The 17052-nt window shown below is 48.1% G+C and overlaps 1 protein-coding gene across 1 annotated transcript; it reads right to left on the bottom strand.

The window, feature by feature from the left end:
• Window positions 1-9235: 9235 nt before the first annotated feature.
• Window positions 9236-9848, bottom strand: LOC128571205 (cyclin-dependent kinases regulatory subunit 2). The gene has a single exon (XM_053570904.1). The coding sequence runs from the start codon at window positions 9760-9762 to the stop codon at window positions 9523-9525; it is 240 nt and encodes a 79-aa protein (XP_053426879.1). The 5' UTR covers window positions 9763-9848; the 3' UTR covers window positions 9236-9522.
• Between the last annotated feature and the right edge of the window lie 7204 nt (window positions 9849-17052).

Here is a 17052-nt window from a genome sequence, read left to right as displayed (position 1 = left end):
CTTCAGCTGTTCCCAGTGGCTTTCCTTCCTCCAGTGACTCGGCATTCCTAGAACTCACAGGTCACGATGGACAGGATGCTGCTTAGTACTAATCGTTATTATAATTCATAATAATAATCTTAATAGTATTGGTACTGAGTGCATATCATAGGCCAGGCATTATACTAAGTGCTTTTAAACATACATTATCTTAGCCTCACAGCAACCCTATACAGAAAGCCCATTATTACAATACCCATTTTACAGATTGGAGACGGAGATTGCAAGAGAGTTAAGTAACTTGCCCCAGGTCAGAGAGCTGAGCTGGAGGGGAGCCAGGAACCCAAATCAGGAACTAGGCTCCGACTGGAAGCCCCTAACCCCTCTGGGCTGGGCCTGCATTCTCTGTTCAAAGAGTCCCCCACCACTGGGACCCCACCCAGCACCCAAAGCCTCCAGTGACTACCTATAGCTATTACAGGCCTGCCATCTGCCCTTTGAAACAAATGCCCTTGAGATATTTAAATAGTTTCCACTGAGTGTGAAAAATAAAAGGGCTTGGCTGATACAAAGAAAACCTGGAAGACTGGGAGGAGAGAGCAGGAGGGTCCCCCAGATGGAGAAAGACAAGCAGAAGAGAATATGCACTGGAAGCCAAGAGAAGGTGAGAGCAGTCCAGCTGCCTGCCTGCTGGGACTGAGATTGGCTGCCTGGGGTCTCCTTCACTAATTCTAACGTTCTCTAACCCTAGCTGAGATGATGGTTGCTCAGCTGATGGTTGCTGGGGTCCCCGTGAAAACATCAGAGAATAGAAGTGACAGGCCAGTGCCCACCTGATGACCCCTACTATAGGTGAGCAAGGGCCCAGTGAGCAGGAATAGCCTCAGGGGATTATGATCAGCCTCTAGGCTTCTCTGCTTGCCAGAGTTCTGGATGGAGTTCAGGGAGCCAGCAATGGGTCACCAGCCTTAGCTGCTTACCAAGCTTTCTTCCTCTACAAAGCCAGCCTAGAGCACTCCCCCACAGGGTTCCCCTTCTGTGCTTTTTAATTCCATCTTAAAATTGAGCAATTCAGCTTGGTGCCTGTAGCTAAGCAGCTAGGGCACCAGAGCTGGTGGGTTCGAACCTGTCCTGCGTCTGCCAAACAACAGTGACAATAACAAGAAGAATAGCCGGGCGTTGTGGCAGGTGTCTGTAATCCCAGCTACTTGGGAGGCTGAGGCAAGAGAATCACTTAAGCCCTAGAGTTTGAGGTTGCTGTGAGCTGTAATGCCATGAAACCCAGGATGACATAGTAAGACTCTGTCTCAAAAAAAAGAATTGAGCAATTCATGTTGCACTTTTATGTTCACGCTATGTCCACTTCTTTGTCACCCTAGATTCCCAGTTCCCAGGACAGGGCCTGGTACATAGTGGTTACAAGGAACTATTTGCTGAATATTGAATAAATGGTACAATCTCTGATATTAAGATATTCACGAAATTAGAAATTCCACACTGGTCTGATCAAGCAAGATTTATATTTAAATCCCCATAAAGACTTATTAAACACCTACTAAATACCAGACCTGTGTGCTGCGGGCTTTCACACACACAGACAGCCACAAATATATGTGCTAATTCAAGTTAAGTCTATAAGGTTTGATGTTAAAGTAGAAGGAAGTAAACTTTACAGCAAACAGAAATGTTTTAGAGTTCTCCACCCACCCCAATCACCTGGGGGTGGTGGTGGTGATAGTTCTAAAATTTTAATGCTATGGTTATCAAAGTGTGGTCATAAGGACAACAGCAGCATGCCCAAACCTTCTTGAGCCCCAACTCAGTTCTACTAAATCCAAACTGTTTTAACAAAGCAAAGTGGTTTAATGCTCAGAAAGATATGCAGTATTTTTATATACATAATACAGAAGGAGCCAAAAAAATGTATACACACGTTAAGAAAACACTGCATTAAAACTGTAATACTCAGTAAATGCCAATAACATTTATCTTGTATCTCTTGCAATTGCAGAAGTCAAACGTGACTTAAGTATTACAATTTTAATATATTGTTTTTTTATTTCTTAAAATTTGTATACTTTTTATTTTTATTTATTATTTTTTTTCTGAGACAGAATCTCATTATTTGCCTTTATTAGAGTGCTGTGGCAACACAGCTCACAGCAACCTCAAACTCTTGGGCTTAAGCGATTCTCTTGCCTCAGCCTCCCAAGCAGCTGGGACTACAGGTGCCTGCCACAACGCCCAGCTATTTTTTTGTTGTAGTTGTCATTGTTATTTAGCAGGCCCTGGCTAGGTTTGAACCCGCCAGCCTGGGTGTATGTGGCCTGCGCCCTAACCACTGAGGTTCAGATGCCAAGCCTTGTATACGTTTTTAACACCTTCTATATACACACACAATACATACATATATGTGTGTGTGTGTATATAATGTATATACATATATATTTGTTTTTCTAGAATCTAGTTAAGTAGTTATTAAATTTTAGCTTGTATTTAAAAAATACAAGAGTTCAATACATAATTCATGTGTACTATTAATTTAAGTCCTTTTAAAGGATACTTTTGACTACACATAAATTTCTTATTGCTCATTAACTTTAGAACATTGGATGGATGAGGGTCCAACCACAATAAGACAACTAAGGAGCTCCAGAGGGACAAACAGTAATAGAAAATCAGTAAGTAAGCACCTATTAGTCCGACCAGGGGTAGGAGGCAGGAGGATCGCTCGGCCCCAGGAGTTTGAGGCTGCTGGGAGCTATGATCATGCTACTCGCTCCTAGCTGGGCCATAGAGGGACACTCTCTAAAAGAGAAAAGAAAAAGGTGGTGGCTCACGCCTGTAGTCCTAGCACTGTGGGAGACCAAGGCCCTAGATTGCTTGAGCTCAGCAGCTGGAGACCAGCTTGAGCCAGAGTGAGACCCTCATCTCTACTAAAAATAGAAAAAATAGCCCGGCATTGTGGAGGGAGCCTATATTCCTAGCTACTCAGGAGGCTGAGGCAGGAGGATCCCTTGAGCTCAGGAGTTTGAGGTTCCTGTGAGCTATGACACCCTGGCACTCTAGCCAGGGCACAGAGTTGAGACTCTGCCTCTAAATGAATAGATAGATGATAGACAAATAGATGGATCGATAGATAATAAATGGGAAAAAAAGAGGAAGAAGTGAGGTCGAATCAAAAATTTCTCTGCTGCCCGCCCCCCAACATGAACACTCAGATCAACATTAGTAACAGGAGGTTAGGGCGGTGCCTGTGGCTCAAAGGAGTAGGGCTCCGGCCCCTTATGCCGGAGGTGGTGGGTTCAAACCCAGCCCCGGCCAAAAACTGGAAAAGATAAAATAAAATAAAATAACAGGAGGTTAGTAGAAGTGGGGGAGGCCCACACAGCAGAAGTTTCCCGGTGCGAGGAGCAGGCCCACCCTCCCGCCTCTTCCCTAAACAGTCGGCTTTCCCTTCCTGTGCTCGGCACCTCTCCAGACCTGCTCCCTCGCTCTTCCCTGCACACTTTGGGAAATAGCGCACGGCTGCAAATTCATAATTCGGAGGCCACACTCTATGGACCAATGGCCGGGGCTCCCTGGAGACTCGCCCTGCCCTCCCCCGTCCCCCGCATCCCTCTTCCCACGGGTCCCAGGAAGCCGAGGGGACGCGGTGGCTGCGATCCCCGAGGCCGCTGCGGGGCTCGGGGCGCGCGGGGCCACTTCAAAGGCGGCGGCGGAACAAGCATTTCCGCGGCACCTGCAGCGGCGGCTGAGCCCGCCCCTGCCCGGGAGCGCGAGCCGAGCCAGGCCGGCCGGGCGGGCGGAGGGAGGGCGGCAGCCGTGATTTAGGGCCGGGCGGTTCCGCTGGCGGCGGCGAAGGTGCCTATTACCGCTCGGCTGGGCTTGCGTTTCAAAAATTCCTGCTCTTCCTCTGGAAGTTCCGGCGTCGTTCCCCCGAGGGAGGACAGAACTCCCACCTTGGAGAGAAAGTCCAGGACGCACCCATGGGGTTCGGAGAGCTGGGCCCAAGAGAGGGCCCTGTCCCCTCCTCTCCCAGGCCGCGACCCTCCGCAATTCGCCTGATACTCAGGCATTTGGAATCCAGCAGATCTGGGCTCAAGTTCAGGCTCTGCCTCTTCGAGCTTTTATTGAACGAAAACTTATGGACGGCCTACAGATGTAGTTACTGGTAATACAGCGGTGAATAAAACCTCCTACGACCTGTCCTCACGGAGCTCACGGTGGGGAGAGCAAATGATAAGGAAGGATAAGTAATTTATCTGTAGGTGTATATTAGACAGTGATGAATGCTACAGAAAAACGCCAGAGAGAGTGAGCAGGCTTGTGTGGAGTGGGCAGAGGTGGGCCCAAGGGCAGCCCATCTGAGAAGGAACCATCTAAGTAAGGACTTGAAGAGGGCAGGCGTCAGGGCTTGGGGGAAGAGCATCCAGGCAGAGACCAGCATATGCAGAGGCCCTGACACAGATGGGTCCACAAGTTCCAGGTGTCCCAGGTGGCCAGCAGGGCTGGGGCTGAGGGAGAGGTGAGCTCATTTTGGTGACAAGGACTCAAGGGTGCATGGTCATGTAGGCCACTGCGACATCTTCAGCTTTTTCTTGTCAAGAGTTGTGAAGCCATTAAGGTGCTCCTGTAGCTCAGTGGTTAGGGCCCCGGCCGGGGCTGGTGAGGTTCGAACCCTGTCTGGGCCTAATAAACAAGCAAGCAAGCAAACAATAGCTGAGCATTGCAGCAGGTGTCTGTAGTCCCAGCTTCTAGGGAGGCTGAGGCAAGAGAATTACTTGAGCCCAAGAGTTTGAGGTTGCTATGAGCTATGACCCCCACATCACTGTACAGAGGGCAACAAAGTGAGACTCTGCCTCAATTAAAAAAAAATAATATAGAGTTGGGAAGCCATTAAATATTCATTTCCTCCCTCACTTTATGGATTTTTTTTTTTTTTTTTGCAGTTTTTGGCTGGGGCTGGGTTTGAACCCACCACCTCTGGTATATGGGGCTGGCGCCCTACTCCTTTGAACCACAGGCACTGCCCACACTTCATGGATTTTAAAAAACAAAAGAAAAACCATTAGCTTTTTCTTCCTCTGACTGCTAGATGAGGAATCCCTAACCCCTCCATCCTTTTGTCTTGGTGCCCTTCCCCCCTCCCCCTGTATCCCTGCCTGTGTTCTGGAGGTCGTGTCCTCTTCTCCTGCCTCTGCTCCATTCCAGGGACCTTGCTTCATCAACTGCTCCTCCCTTGGTTTTGTAGCTTTCCCTCTCTGCTGGCTGCTTCCTTGCAAATACGGATGTGCTCAGCTGCTTTCTCCAAAATTCATCTTTCCCGATATCCTGGAATTTGTGCCTTCTCTCCTTCTTTTTCTGTCCCTGACTCATCTCTTACCCTTCATTAGCTATAGAAGTCTATTTTTTTTTTTTTTTCAGTTTTTTTATGGCCAGGGCTGGGTTTGAACCTGCCACCTCCGGTATATGGGGCCGGCACCCTACTCTTTGAGCCACAGGTGCCGCCCCAACTATAGAAGTCTAGCTCTCATCACTCTCCATTCTCCTGTCTACTGAAACCCTCTTCTCTTTCATTCATTCCCCCAGGAAGTCTCTCCTGTGATAAAGACGGCCTAAAGAGCCAAACTGACATGATTCCCACCCTCATGGAACTTGTGGAGAAGGCCATCTAGTAAACCATGAATAGCATGAAATAAAAAAAACTTCATGCTTTTGAAGGGTTGGAAGTGGTACAGAGGAAGGAGTGTGAACTTCTCAGAAGGATAAGGAAAAGTTTGACAGGGGACATCATGTCTGAACTGGGTTCCAAAGGATGAATAGGAGTTTGCCAAGCAGCGAAGGAGTGGAAGGGCACTGAAGATTGAGTGGACAGCATATGCCAAGCCCTGGAAGTATGAGCCATCGTAGAATGATGTGGAAAATACAGCAAATAGACTTAGTTGAACCATGAACTGAGAGACCAGGGAATGGTGAGAGATGAGACTGGGCTCACTAGGCATCATGACAACAAACTTGTTTCTTGTCCAGCTGGGTACCACAATAGGTTGTTATAGCTAGAGCTCCTCTGGACAGTGTGGAGAATGGATGAGACCATCTCCAGGAGAGAGGAGCGGCCTGAGTCGTGCAGGTGGCTGTGAAGGAAGAGGACTGGAATCAACACCTGTTTGGAAAGTAAAATTGGCATGTGGAGATGCCAACTGGATATAGCAGATGACAAAAAAGGGATGTGTTATTTCCATATTCTCCTTCAAGTCTGGAGGCCTGAGATTTCTAGTAACCCCTAGTGATGGGCTCTCTAAACTAAGGTCCAACCACGAACATAGGAGAAGGCCCAAGAAGGGCAAGAGAGCTGATGTCATATGCTCGCCTCTTTCTAAGAGGGGTGGGGAGGTGCTGGGACACCCAGGGCTTGTGGCAAATAGTCTTGTTGTTTGCTATGCAGCATTTGACCATTCTGCTGCATAGGGGCGGAGGGGGAATGCCTCCATGGTGGGGCTCTGGGTGGCAGAGATTCCTGGCAGCTAGGACAAACAGGAATCCAGACATTTTTCCTTTACTTAAATCTGGAGCAGATATCCCATAAAAACAGGCAATAGTGGAGAAATCGCTGTAGCATTACCAGGGTCAGTGGCCTTCAGTGTCCTGTGCAGGCATCCAGAGGAGGTTACTGGCCAGGCCGTTGGTCCAGCTGTCCAGTTTTCTCTAATTCCTATGGGTTTCCCTAAGTTAATTTCCTGTATTTACTTGGTTTTTTTTTTTTTTTTTTTGTAGAGACAGAGTCTCACTTTATGGCCCTCGGTAGAGTGCCGTGGCCTCACACAGCTCACAGCAACCTCCAACTCCTGGGCTTAAGCGATTCTCTTGCCTCAGCCTCCCGAGCAGCTGGGACTACAGGTGCCCGCCACAACGCCCGGCTATTTTTTGGTTGCAGTTTGGCTGGGGCCAGGTTTGAACCCGCCACCCTCGCTATATGGGGCCGGCGCCCTACCGACTGAGCCATAGGCGCCGCCCACTTGGGGTTTGTTTTTTTTTTTTTTTTGTAGAGACAGAGTCTCACTGTACTGCCTTCGGTAGAGTGCTATGATGTCACAGGACTCACAGCAACCTCCAGCTCTTGGGCTTCCGTGATTCTCCCACCTCAGCCTCCCGAGCAGCTGGGACTATAGGCGCCCGCCACAACGCCCAGCTATTTTTTGGTTGCAGTTCAGCAGGGGCTGGGTTTGAACCCGCCACCCTTGGTATATGGGGCCGGCGCCCTACTCACTGAGCCACAGGCGCCACCTTTACTTGGGTTTTTTGTTTATTTGTTTGTTTTTTTGAGACAGAGTCACACTTTGTTACTCTTGGTAGAGTGCTATGGCATCATAGCTCACAGCAACCTCAAACTCTTGGGCTCAGCCTTCCACGTAGCTGGAACTACAGGCACCCTCCACAATGCCTGGCTATTTTTAGAGATGGGATCTCACTCTGGCTCAGGCTGGTCTCGAACCTGTGAGCTCAGGCAATCCACCTGCCTCAGCCTTCCAAATGCTGCAATTATAGGCATGAGCCACAGGCCCGGCCCCTAGGACTTTCTTTCTATTGATTTTGTGAGCTACCTCAGAGCAGCCCAATAACTCCCTCTTCTGCTCAAGAGATCAAAGTAGGGTTTTGTTGTTTGCAATTGAGAATCCTGACAACACAGAGTAGAGAATAAGCAACCATCCAGTCCTCTCTCACTCCCAAGCCCATTCCCTAAACCTGCCATTTACCAGTCTCAAGAGCTGGGGCAGATGACTTAACCTCTTTGAGGTTTCCTCATCTGTAAAATGTGTTGTTGACTCCCTCATAAGGAAGTTATAAGAATTAAATGATGCCCTGCACAGAAAGCTCTTACTAACACAGTACCTGGCACATAGCAGGCACTTGATACTATTTAGTTATTATTATTTTTATCTTTGTTCTGGCAAACTTACTCAATACCCCAGGGTTTCTTTATTCCAAGCTTACCCTCCCCCACTCCCAGCCCACAGAGCAATGTCCCTCAGTCAAGCACTTCCAGATAGCTTGTTCCCTTTTTTTTTTTTGAGACAGAGCCTCAAGCTGTCTGGCTGGGTAGAGTTCCGTGGCATCACAGCTCACAACCTCCATCCAACTCCTGGGCTCCAGTGAGTCTCCTGCCTCCGCCTCCCAAGTAGCTGGGACTACGGGTGCCCACCACAATGCCCCGCTATTTTTTGGTTGTAGCCATCATTGTTGTTTGGCGGGCCGGGGCTGGATTCGAACCCACCAGCTTAGGTGTATGTGGCTGGCGCCTTAGCCACTTGAGCCACAGGCACCGAGCCTAGATAGCTTGTTCTTTGTTCTGAATATTTCTCAGGCCTTTACCTACCCTTACCATTGCCATGCCTATAACACTAAACACAGACTGGTTGTTTGGGCTCTGAAATAAAACTGTCATTTATTAGCTCTATAGCTGTAGGAAAAATACTTAACTTCTCTGAGCCTCAGTTCCCTTGTCTGAAAAATGGGGATATGAAATAGTGATGCTTCTTCAGATTTGTTGTGAGAATAGAACAGAGCATGTTGGCTCGGCATCTGTGGCTCAAGTGGCTAAGGCACCAGCCACATACACCTGAGCTAGCAGGTTCGAATCCAGCCTGGGCCTGCCAAACAACAATGACAGCTGCAACAAAAAAATAGCCGGGCGTTGTGGTGGGTGCCTGTAGTCCCAGCTACTTGGGAGGTGGAGGCAGGAGAATAGCTTGAGCCTAGGAGTTAGAGGTTGCTGTGAGCTGTTATGCCACTGCACTCTACCCAGGGCTATAGCTTGAGGCTCTGTCTCAAAAAACAAACCAAAAAAAAAAAAAACCAGAGCATGTTAAGCTCTCAGCACAGGGCCTGACTCCCATAAGATACTCTATGAACATTAACTTTCCACTCCTCCTGCCCTCTGCTCTCTCTCCAGCCAGCCTGTCCACTGCAGCTGTAAATCATTCAGATAACCCAGAGCATCCTCCTCCCTCCCACCCCAGTACCAAACTCCTCATCACCTCCACCGACTAATGACCTAGTGATTGGTTCTCATTAAAGAAATGACAAAGAGGCCTCTGTGCTTTTAGTTGGGGTCTAATCAGCCATAGATCTGTCCCAGCGTCATTTGGGAGTAAAGTAGGAATTCCAGGTCTGGGGGCCTGGTTCAGCATGGATAGCAAGCTCTGCCTTCTAGGAGTTGCTGAGGCCAGGAACTCTCAGAAAAAGGGCTCTGCTATTTTTTTTTTTTAAATGCAACATACAAACTTTATTTAACAATAGTAACAAGTCAAACAGGCACTTATATTAAGAGAAAAACTGACTAGAAGAAATTTTATCTTAAACATCCTACAGTAACCTACTTGCAGTTGCATTTAACTGAGCTCTGTTGCTGTGAATAATACAGCTCATGCACAGGTATGGATGAATGATTTGTACATTTTTCAAGTATTCACTGAATACTACCTTATATACACATATACATTAAATTTTGAAAAAGATTCAATTGACGATCCCAGATATACTTCATTTTTGTTGATCTTTTGGAAGAGGTCGTCTAAAGAGAAGAATATGCGGCTCTGGCTCATGAATCATGTAATGAACCCAGCCTAGACTCTGTTGGACGCCGAGTCTCCTCCACTCTTCTTCAGACATCAGATGGGTTTTAGGTACTTGTTTGGAAAGTTCTCTGGGTAACATGACATGCCGGTACTCGTAGTGCTCGTCGAAGTACTTGTCGGAGTAGTAGATCTGCTTGTGGGCCATCGTGCGGGCGCGCAGCGGTGCAGAGGAACGGGAGCGCGAAGAGAGGGGGCAACGAACTACACGTCCGTAACCGGCCAACGAAACGACTCGACCAGGGCTCTGCTATTGTGGAGAGAAGAAATAGGGCTGCAAACCTGTGTCCAGAAGGCCAATAGCCATACATGGGCTCAAGAAGCCCATCTGTGCTTGCCTGAGGTTCAATTTTCTCATCTGTCCAAGGGGAGAAATAAATGCTTATATCTTCCTTTTAGGGTTGGCATGAGGATAAAATGGGATAAACTAAAAGTAATTGTTTAGCACTTTGTAGGTGTCAATAAGTTATTTCCATTATAATCAATGTTACTACTGTTAAGTTGCTTTAATTGTAGTTATTCCTGGAAACCAGATACCAATTTTCCAACTCCATTTGGTGAGTAGTTTATTCTTTCTCCAATGCTTGTTATGGCACATGTCTGCCATGCTACTCCTACCATCCCTGGATAATGCCTATCTGGTCGAGTAATTTTGCAGTCTCTTTGTTCATTTTCAGACTCATCCTGAGTGTTTGTGGCCCTTTACACTTCCACGGGAATTTTAGAATCTCTTATCTAGTTCTATGACTATTCTTCTTTCATACGTTCTTTAATATATTTTCTTTCTCAAGGTGGCCGCCCTCATGGTGGCAAAAAGGCTGCAGGAGTGCTAGGACTCACATACATACTCTATCATGTGCAAAAGGGGAAAAGAACCATCCAGGAAATGCGCTCCTAATATCCTGATCCATAGGAACTGTGAACTAATACATGTTTATTGTTGTTTTACCAGTGAGTTTTGGAGTAATCTGTTACACAATGAGAGACAATGTTACAGCAGTTATGCCAGTTCTCAGCCTTTCCTGCAGTTGACTGAGTTCTCCAGTGAATGTGACCAGAAGTGACATGTCCCCCTTGCAGACCTGGCCAGAATACCTTTTCATTTGCAGCCTCCATGCTTCTTCTCCTTCCTGCAGGTTCCAGGACCCCTATGGCAGCCATAGGAGCCACAAGCTGAAGATGGTAGAGCCACAAGGGGGACAAAGTCTGGGCCCTTCCTCAGGTCTGCAGGAAAGCTGCCTGACCAGAAACACCTGCACTGAACAATTATATGAGCAAGAAATAAATGTTTTTAGTTAAGTCACTGAGATTTGGGAATTTATCTATTGCAATACCTAAAATCACCTTAACTAATGCCTTTATAGAGAACTTTGCAGATAATTTTTTAAGCACTTTCATAAATGTCCATTAAGTTTGATCCTCCTAACTCTTTGTGAGGTAGGTAAGGCAGAGCATTCTTTCACCAATGAGAACGGAGGCTCAGAGAGGCTTAGGCATTTCCCCAGAATCACACAGCGGGAAGACAGTGAGGCACATGGTAGTGAAGAGGCAAGATAACCTAATAAAAAATGCTCACATTTCAGGGAATGACAGCTAGGAGGATGATTCCTGGACCCCCTTCTTCCCAGCCAAGTAACCTCGGACAAGTCAGTTAACTGCTTCCTTCAGTTTCTCAATCTGCAAAATGGGAACCCTGACAACCAGTTGTCAGGGCTGTTTGGAGACTTTCAGGAGATAATATATGCAAGATTCCTGGCACCGAATAGGCGCTCAATAAATATTTGATGAATGAGTTTAGCACAGCTTGGCACAGTTTTCTCAGTCAACATTAGCTATTATGATGATGTTTATATTTTATTTAAATATAAACACATTACGGTTTATTTCTATCAAGTTTGTCACCTCCACAGGCCCAGAGAACTCTGGGGCCTCTCGGCTCTCCGGCCCACGCCTCTCTGGCTGCGCGAGACGTGCCCAGCCCCGCCGCGGCCCGCAGCCCGCCTGGCAGTAAATCAGGCCCGGCGACCTGTAATTAACCAGCCGCGGTGGGCGGGCCTGGGGCGGCCACGCCCCCTGTCCCGGGGGCTTCCTGCGCCCCCGCCCCCTCCAGAAGAGAGGCGGGCAGGGCGCTGGGGGGTCTCTCCGACGGCCGCCTGATTTATGGCCTTCTGTGTGAAGGAGATTTATGAAGTAAAAACCCGGAGCCGGGCGGTGCTGGGAGGCGCGGGAGCACCGGTGGTCCCCTGTCTAAATCCCGACACGGGCAGGCCGGCGGACCCCCATCTCCTGGCGCTCCCCGCACCGGGTCTCAAGTCTCCCGGGGCCAGACTCTGAGCTGGGGAGTGGCAGCGTCTGGTGCGTACTGTTTCCTCACCACAGCCTGTAGGGTTCTTGTATCTGTCGCCCCAAGTCTCAGAACCTGGGAGCGAGCGCAGGCCAGGCCAGGGGCCCCAAGCACTGCAGAGGGCTCGCGGGCCCAGGCCTTTTGCCCAAGTGTTCTTGTGCCCGTTTCATGGTCGCAGAAAACAGAGCCTGCGGTAAGGGTGGGGTTTTTAGCAGCCCGGAGGCAATCACACGGGTCTCCCTTGCGGTCAGCGTGTCCAAGTGGTTTTCATGGCCCTGAAGGGCACTCAGCTGAGCTCACCGCCTCGCAGGGATTCCCGGGGCCTCCGCAGTGAGGACAGGGGCTTTAGGTCCAGGGTCCTGTCAGCAGATGAAGAAGCCACCCAGGCGGTGCCACCAGGTTTCCGTCTCCTGGGAATATGCCTGGCAGCCTCTCCCAGAGGAGTGGGAAATGAAGCCACCAGCCCCCTACCACCCGCGGGGGTGTGCGGCTGCTCCGGAGAGGGGCTGGGTCTCCCCACCCAGAAGTGCCTAACTCCTCTCAGTACTCCAGGATCCTCAGAACGTAGGAGAAAGACATTTCCATGGATTTTGTGCCAAAGGCTCAAATCCTGACTCCACCTCTCTCTGAACTGCTGAGTAACCTTAGCAAGTAATGCAATCTCTCTAAACCTAGTTTCCTGATTTAAAAAGCTAAGATGATAGAATCCTCCCCATAGAGTGGTGTGAAGGTTAAAGAAGATGAAATATGGGGCGGCGCCTGTGGCTCAGTGAGTAGGGCGCCGGCCCCATATGCCGAGGGTGGCGGGTTCAAACCCACCCCTGGCTAAACTGCAACCAAAAAATAGCCGGGCGTTGTGGGGGGCGCCTGTAGTCCCAGCTGCTTGGGAGGCTGAGGCAAGAGAATCGCGTAAGCCCAAGAGTTAGAGGTTGCTGTGAGCCGTGTGACGCCACGGCACTCTACCCGAGGGTGGTACAGTGAGACTCTGTCTCTACAAAAAAAAAAAAAAAAAAAAAAAAGAAGATAAAATATGGAAGGCATTTAAGAGAACGCCTGGGCCACAAGCATATACCAAATATTTTTCTCCCTGAATGCAGGGCTGGGGTTTTGTTTGTTTGTGTCAGAGTGAGTTACATACATACTCTGCATCAGGGTGACTCAGGCTGGAATTTCACAGAGTCCAAGTATGTTGGGACAGAAATGGGCTAACTTCAGGTGTGTCTGGGAGTGGGTATCACACCTGTAGGATGGGGAACTTGCAGCCCCAAGGCCAGATCTCCTAGTGTGGTCACTTGACTGAATCTAAACTTCACAGGACAAATACCTTTATTAAAAGGATTTGTTCTGTAAAATTTGGATTCAGTCAAAAGACCACATTTAAGGATCCAGAAACCCACATGTGGCCCCAAGGCTGTGGTCCCCTGCTTCTTAGCATCTGTTTCGTGCCCGGCACTGTCTGTGGCAGTGAACAAAAGAGACAGAAAACTCCTGCCCTCATGGAGTTTACATTCTAGTGGGTGGAGACAGACCTATATATAAAATATATACTGTATATTTAAAATGTTACATCTATGGGCTTTTTATCAGATTATAGGGAAATCCATAACCTAAGAAAAGCTAAGAATCACTAACTTAGTCCAGTCCCTCCAAAGGGGGAAGTAACTTACCCCAAGCCACTGCCCAGTGTCCAGTATGCCATTTTCCCTGGAGGGCATCAGAGTCCCTGTGGCTTCATGTTTTTATTGGCAGGCTCCATCATTGAGCCAGCAGCCCTCTAGAGCTCACCTGCACCCAACCTTATCCTGGCACTTCACTCTAGCAAGGTCCCACACTCTGTGTCCACAAAGAAAGAAGTTACATGAGCGTAGGGGAGGCCCTAGCTTTAGTCTTCTTCCCACCTTGTCACCTTTACACACACTCTGCTTTTGTGTTGGAGGAAGAGATGGCCCTCCCTCCAGAGCCAGCTCTTTAGCCTCTAAACAAAATTACTCCTTGAGTGATGCCCCCTCTGTCACAAATCAACAACTCTCCCTCGGCTCCTTCCTCTCAGCCCATAAGCATGTGACAAATTACCCCCCTAGTGGCTTAAAATACAAGTTTATTATTTTTCTTGATTCTGTGGTTTGATCAGGCAGTTCTTCTGCTTTGTGTGGTATCAGGGTCACTTGTGTGACTTCATTCATCTGGGAGCTGGTCTAAAGCCCCAATGCCCAGGAAGCCCTCTCTAACAATGTGCCCTCATCTTCAGGGGCCTCGCCACATGGCCCATCTCTCTGGTAAGATATCCCAGGCTTCCTTAGAGCGTGGCTGCTGAGTTTCAAGAGGAAGAAAGAGGAAGCTGCCAGTATTCTGTTAAGGACAGAGCCTGGAAGATCCGGAACATCATTTCTGCCAACTCTGTATCGATCAAAACAAGTGGCGAAGCCAGCCCAGATTTACAGGGAGGGAACACAGATGTGTGTGTGTGTGTGTGCAGGGTAAAGCAAGTGTTTGTGGCAGCATTTGGAGACTGCCAGGTATCCAGCCCTGAACTCCCTTGATCCTGGTTCATCTCAGAACTCCCTTGCTGCCTCACGTCACCCCTGCTTACTACTTCAACCATAATCATCCAGATTAGCCTCTCCTCCCTCTGCTCATTGCTTGCCTCCCAGTGGGCTGATATGATACCTGCAGTTTTCACCCACCTTGCTCTACCCATAAGCTCCAAAGCCGCTGACCACTCCTTCCAGAAACTGGGCTCCCTTCCTGGCATGCCTCTGTCTTTGAGATTGCCTCCTGCTCCTTTTCTGTCCCTTGTTTTAACCCTTCTTCTTCCACCAGCCCCTGAAATGTCAAATCTCTATTTCCAGCTGCAACCTCTCTCCTACCTTTCAGACACACATTCCTAATTTCCAGATGATGGTTCTACAGATACCTCAATCTAAATCCTAAACTCTTTTTCTCTCTGGCTCCTCATCTTGGTGAACAAGGTGAACAAATGAGCAAAACCATCACTCCCCTTAGTTGATCCAGCCAAAAACCTAGGCACAATCCTCCATACCTCCCCACCCTCATTTATCTACCCCTTCCCACATACCACCAGTGCCATGGTCCCCGGAGCCTGTCACTGTTATGTTCACTCTAGTCGGGGTCTTTTTTTTTTGAGACTGAGTCTCACTCTATTGCTCCTGGTTAGAGTGCTGTGGAGTAATAGCTCACCGCAACCTCAAACTTCTGTGTTCAAGCGACCCTCTTGGCTCAGCCTCCCCAGTATCTGGGACTACAGGTGCCTGCTGCAATGCCCGACTAGTTTTTTGTGTTGTGTTTTTTCTTTCTTCCTTTTTTTTTTTTTTTTTTTCTATTTTAGTAGAGAGGAAGCCTCACTCTTGCTCAGGCTGGTCTTGAACTTGTGAGCTCAAGCAATCCACCTGCCTGGGCCTCCTGCTGAGATTACAGGCCTCAGCCACCATGCCCGACCTCCAGTCTGTCTCCTCTTCACCCTCATGGCCATTGCCCTGTTCAGATCTCATAGTAGAAAATTTGGGAAAGCCTAAGTCTGAACTAAAGCCAGACAGATGTTTTGGGAGTTTGGGGAGGGGGTTGGTTTTTTTTGTTTGTTGTTGTGCTACCTGATCTCACATTCTTTAAGTGCTGATCACACAGGAGTGGAGATAGTGTAGAAGCTTCCCCAAATTTACTAACACAAGACACTTTCCTCCCAGAGTATCTCCCAGGACAAGTGTTCCAGCACTCACACCTGCTGAATCATTGTTAATTGGTTAAGAAAAAATAGGGAGGCAGCTCAGCTTGGAGGCAGGCAGACCCCTCTCAGAGGCTTTCCCACGGTACAATTGATCTTGAGGTAACTTCCCTAACCCCTCCGAGACGCTGTTTACTCGCGGGGTGATGAGAATTACTACCACAGAAGCGGTGGTGAGGACCACAGGAAACCAACCTTGGAACACCAGCTGGAGCCCGGTGGGTACTCGGTCTGTCTATGAGCCAGGCACGGAAAATCAATTAGCTCTCAGAAGTATTAGTAAATTCTTTCTCTTCAAAAGTGTTCCTATGTCAAAGAGTTTCTTGTTCTTTGGACATACCTTAAAAGAGCTTTCTTAGCCCAAAGCTTTGGAAAGAGAAAACTGGGAAAGGCTAAAAAAAAAGTTAGGCGGTGTCTTCGCGTCCTCTACTGGTCAAGTATTGGAACTGCAGAGAGGCAGCCACCCTAGGTCTCTTGGAGATGCCAAGAGAAAACGGAAGTTTTTTCTCTTCTCTGTGCCCTGGAAGGAAATTGTTCTTTTCTGCCCCTGGCCAGATTCCTACCGCATTTTGCTCAGGGGAATCTCCAAATGTTCATCACTTGCAACCCACAGTTGTCCCATAGGCCCCTCTCTTGGTACATAGATGCTCTCACCTCCCGTCACAGAGGAAAATTTGAGTCCATCAAGCAAGAACCCTCAGCTTCCTGCCTGAGCCCACAAAGTATCTGTCTGCACCCACTTGCACCTCCTTCCCTCCCACTGTCTAGAGCTAACACCTGCTGCCAGGGTGAGGCGTCCTCCACTCCCACCCCTTGTAGAAGCCAGACTTTGTTCTGCTGGCTATGATTTCCTCTCTTCCCCAATTTTTTAAATAATAGATTTTATATTTTAGAATGATTTTAGACTTACAGGAATTTGAGAGGCCTGTAAGAGCGTTCTTATATACCCTGAAACCAGTTTCCGTATATTATAATCCCAGTTTAACAATATGTTATTATTAACATATCACATTACTGTGGTATGCTTATTACAATTAATCAACCAGTATTGAGACAGCATTATTATTAACTAACATTCATTCAATTTCCTTATTCAGCCGCCCTCTTTCTACACCAGGATCTCATCCAAGATGATGTTTAGTTGTCACGTCTCCTTAGGCTCCTCTTGGCTGTGATAATTTCTCAGACTTTCTTTGTTTTTGATGACCTTGACATTTTTGAGGAGGGCCAGCCCAACTAACAGAAATTTTTTGATGTTGTTTTCGTGATTAGACTGGGGTTATGGGTTTTTAGGAGGAAGACTACAGAGGTGGCCTTGGTTGGCCTGTCTCATTTGTCTCCTTTAATCTGAGGCA

This window comes from Nycticebus coucang, chromosome 18, assembly GCF_027406575.1.
Source record: "Nycticebus coucang isolate mNycCou1 chromosome 18, mNycCou1.pri, whole genome shotgun sequence".
NCBI lineage: Eukaryota > Metazoa > Chordata > Mammalia > Primates > Lorisidae > Nycticebus > Nycticebus coucang.
The sequence above is the reverse complement of the archived record's forward strand: the minus strand, read 5'-3'. Positions and strand labels throughout refer to the sequence as shown.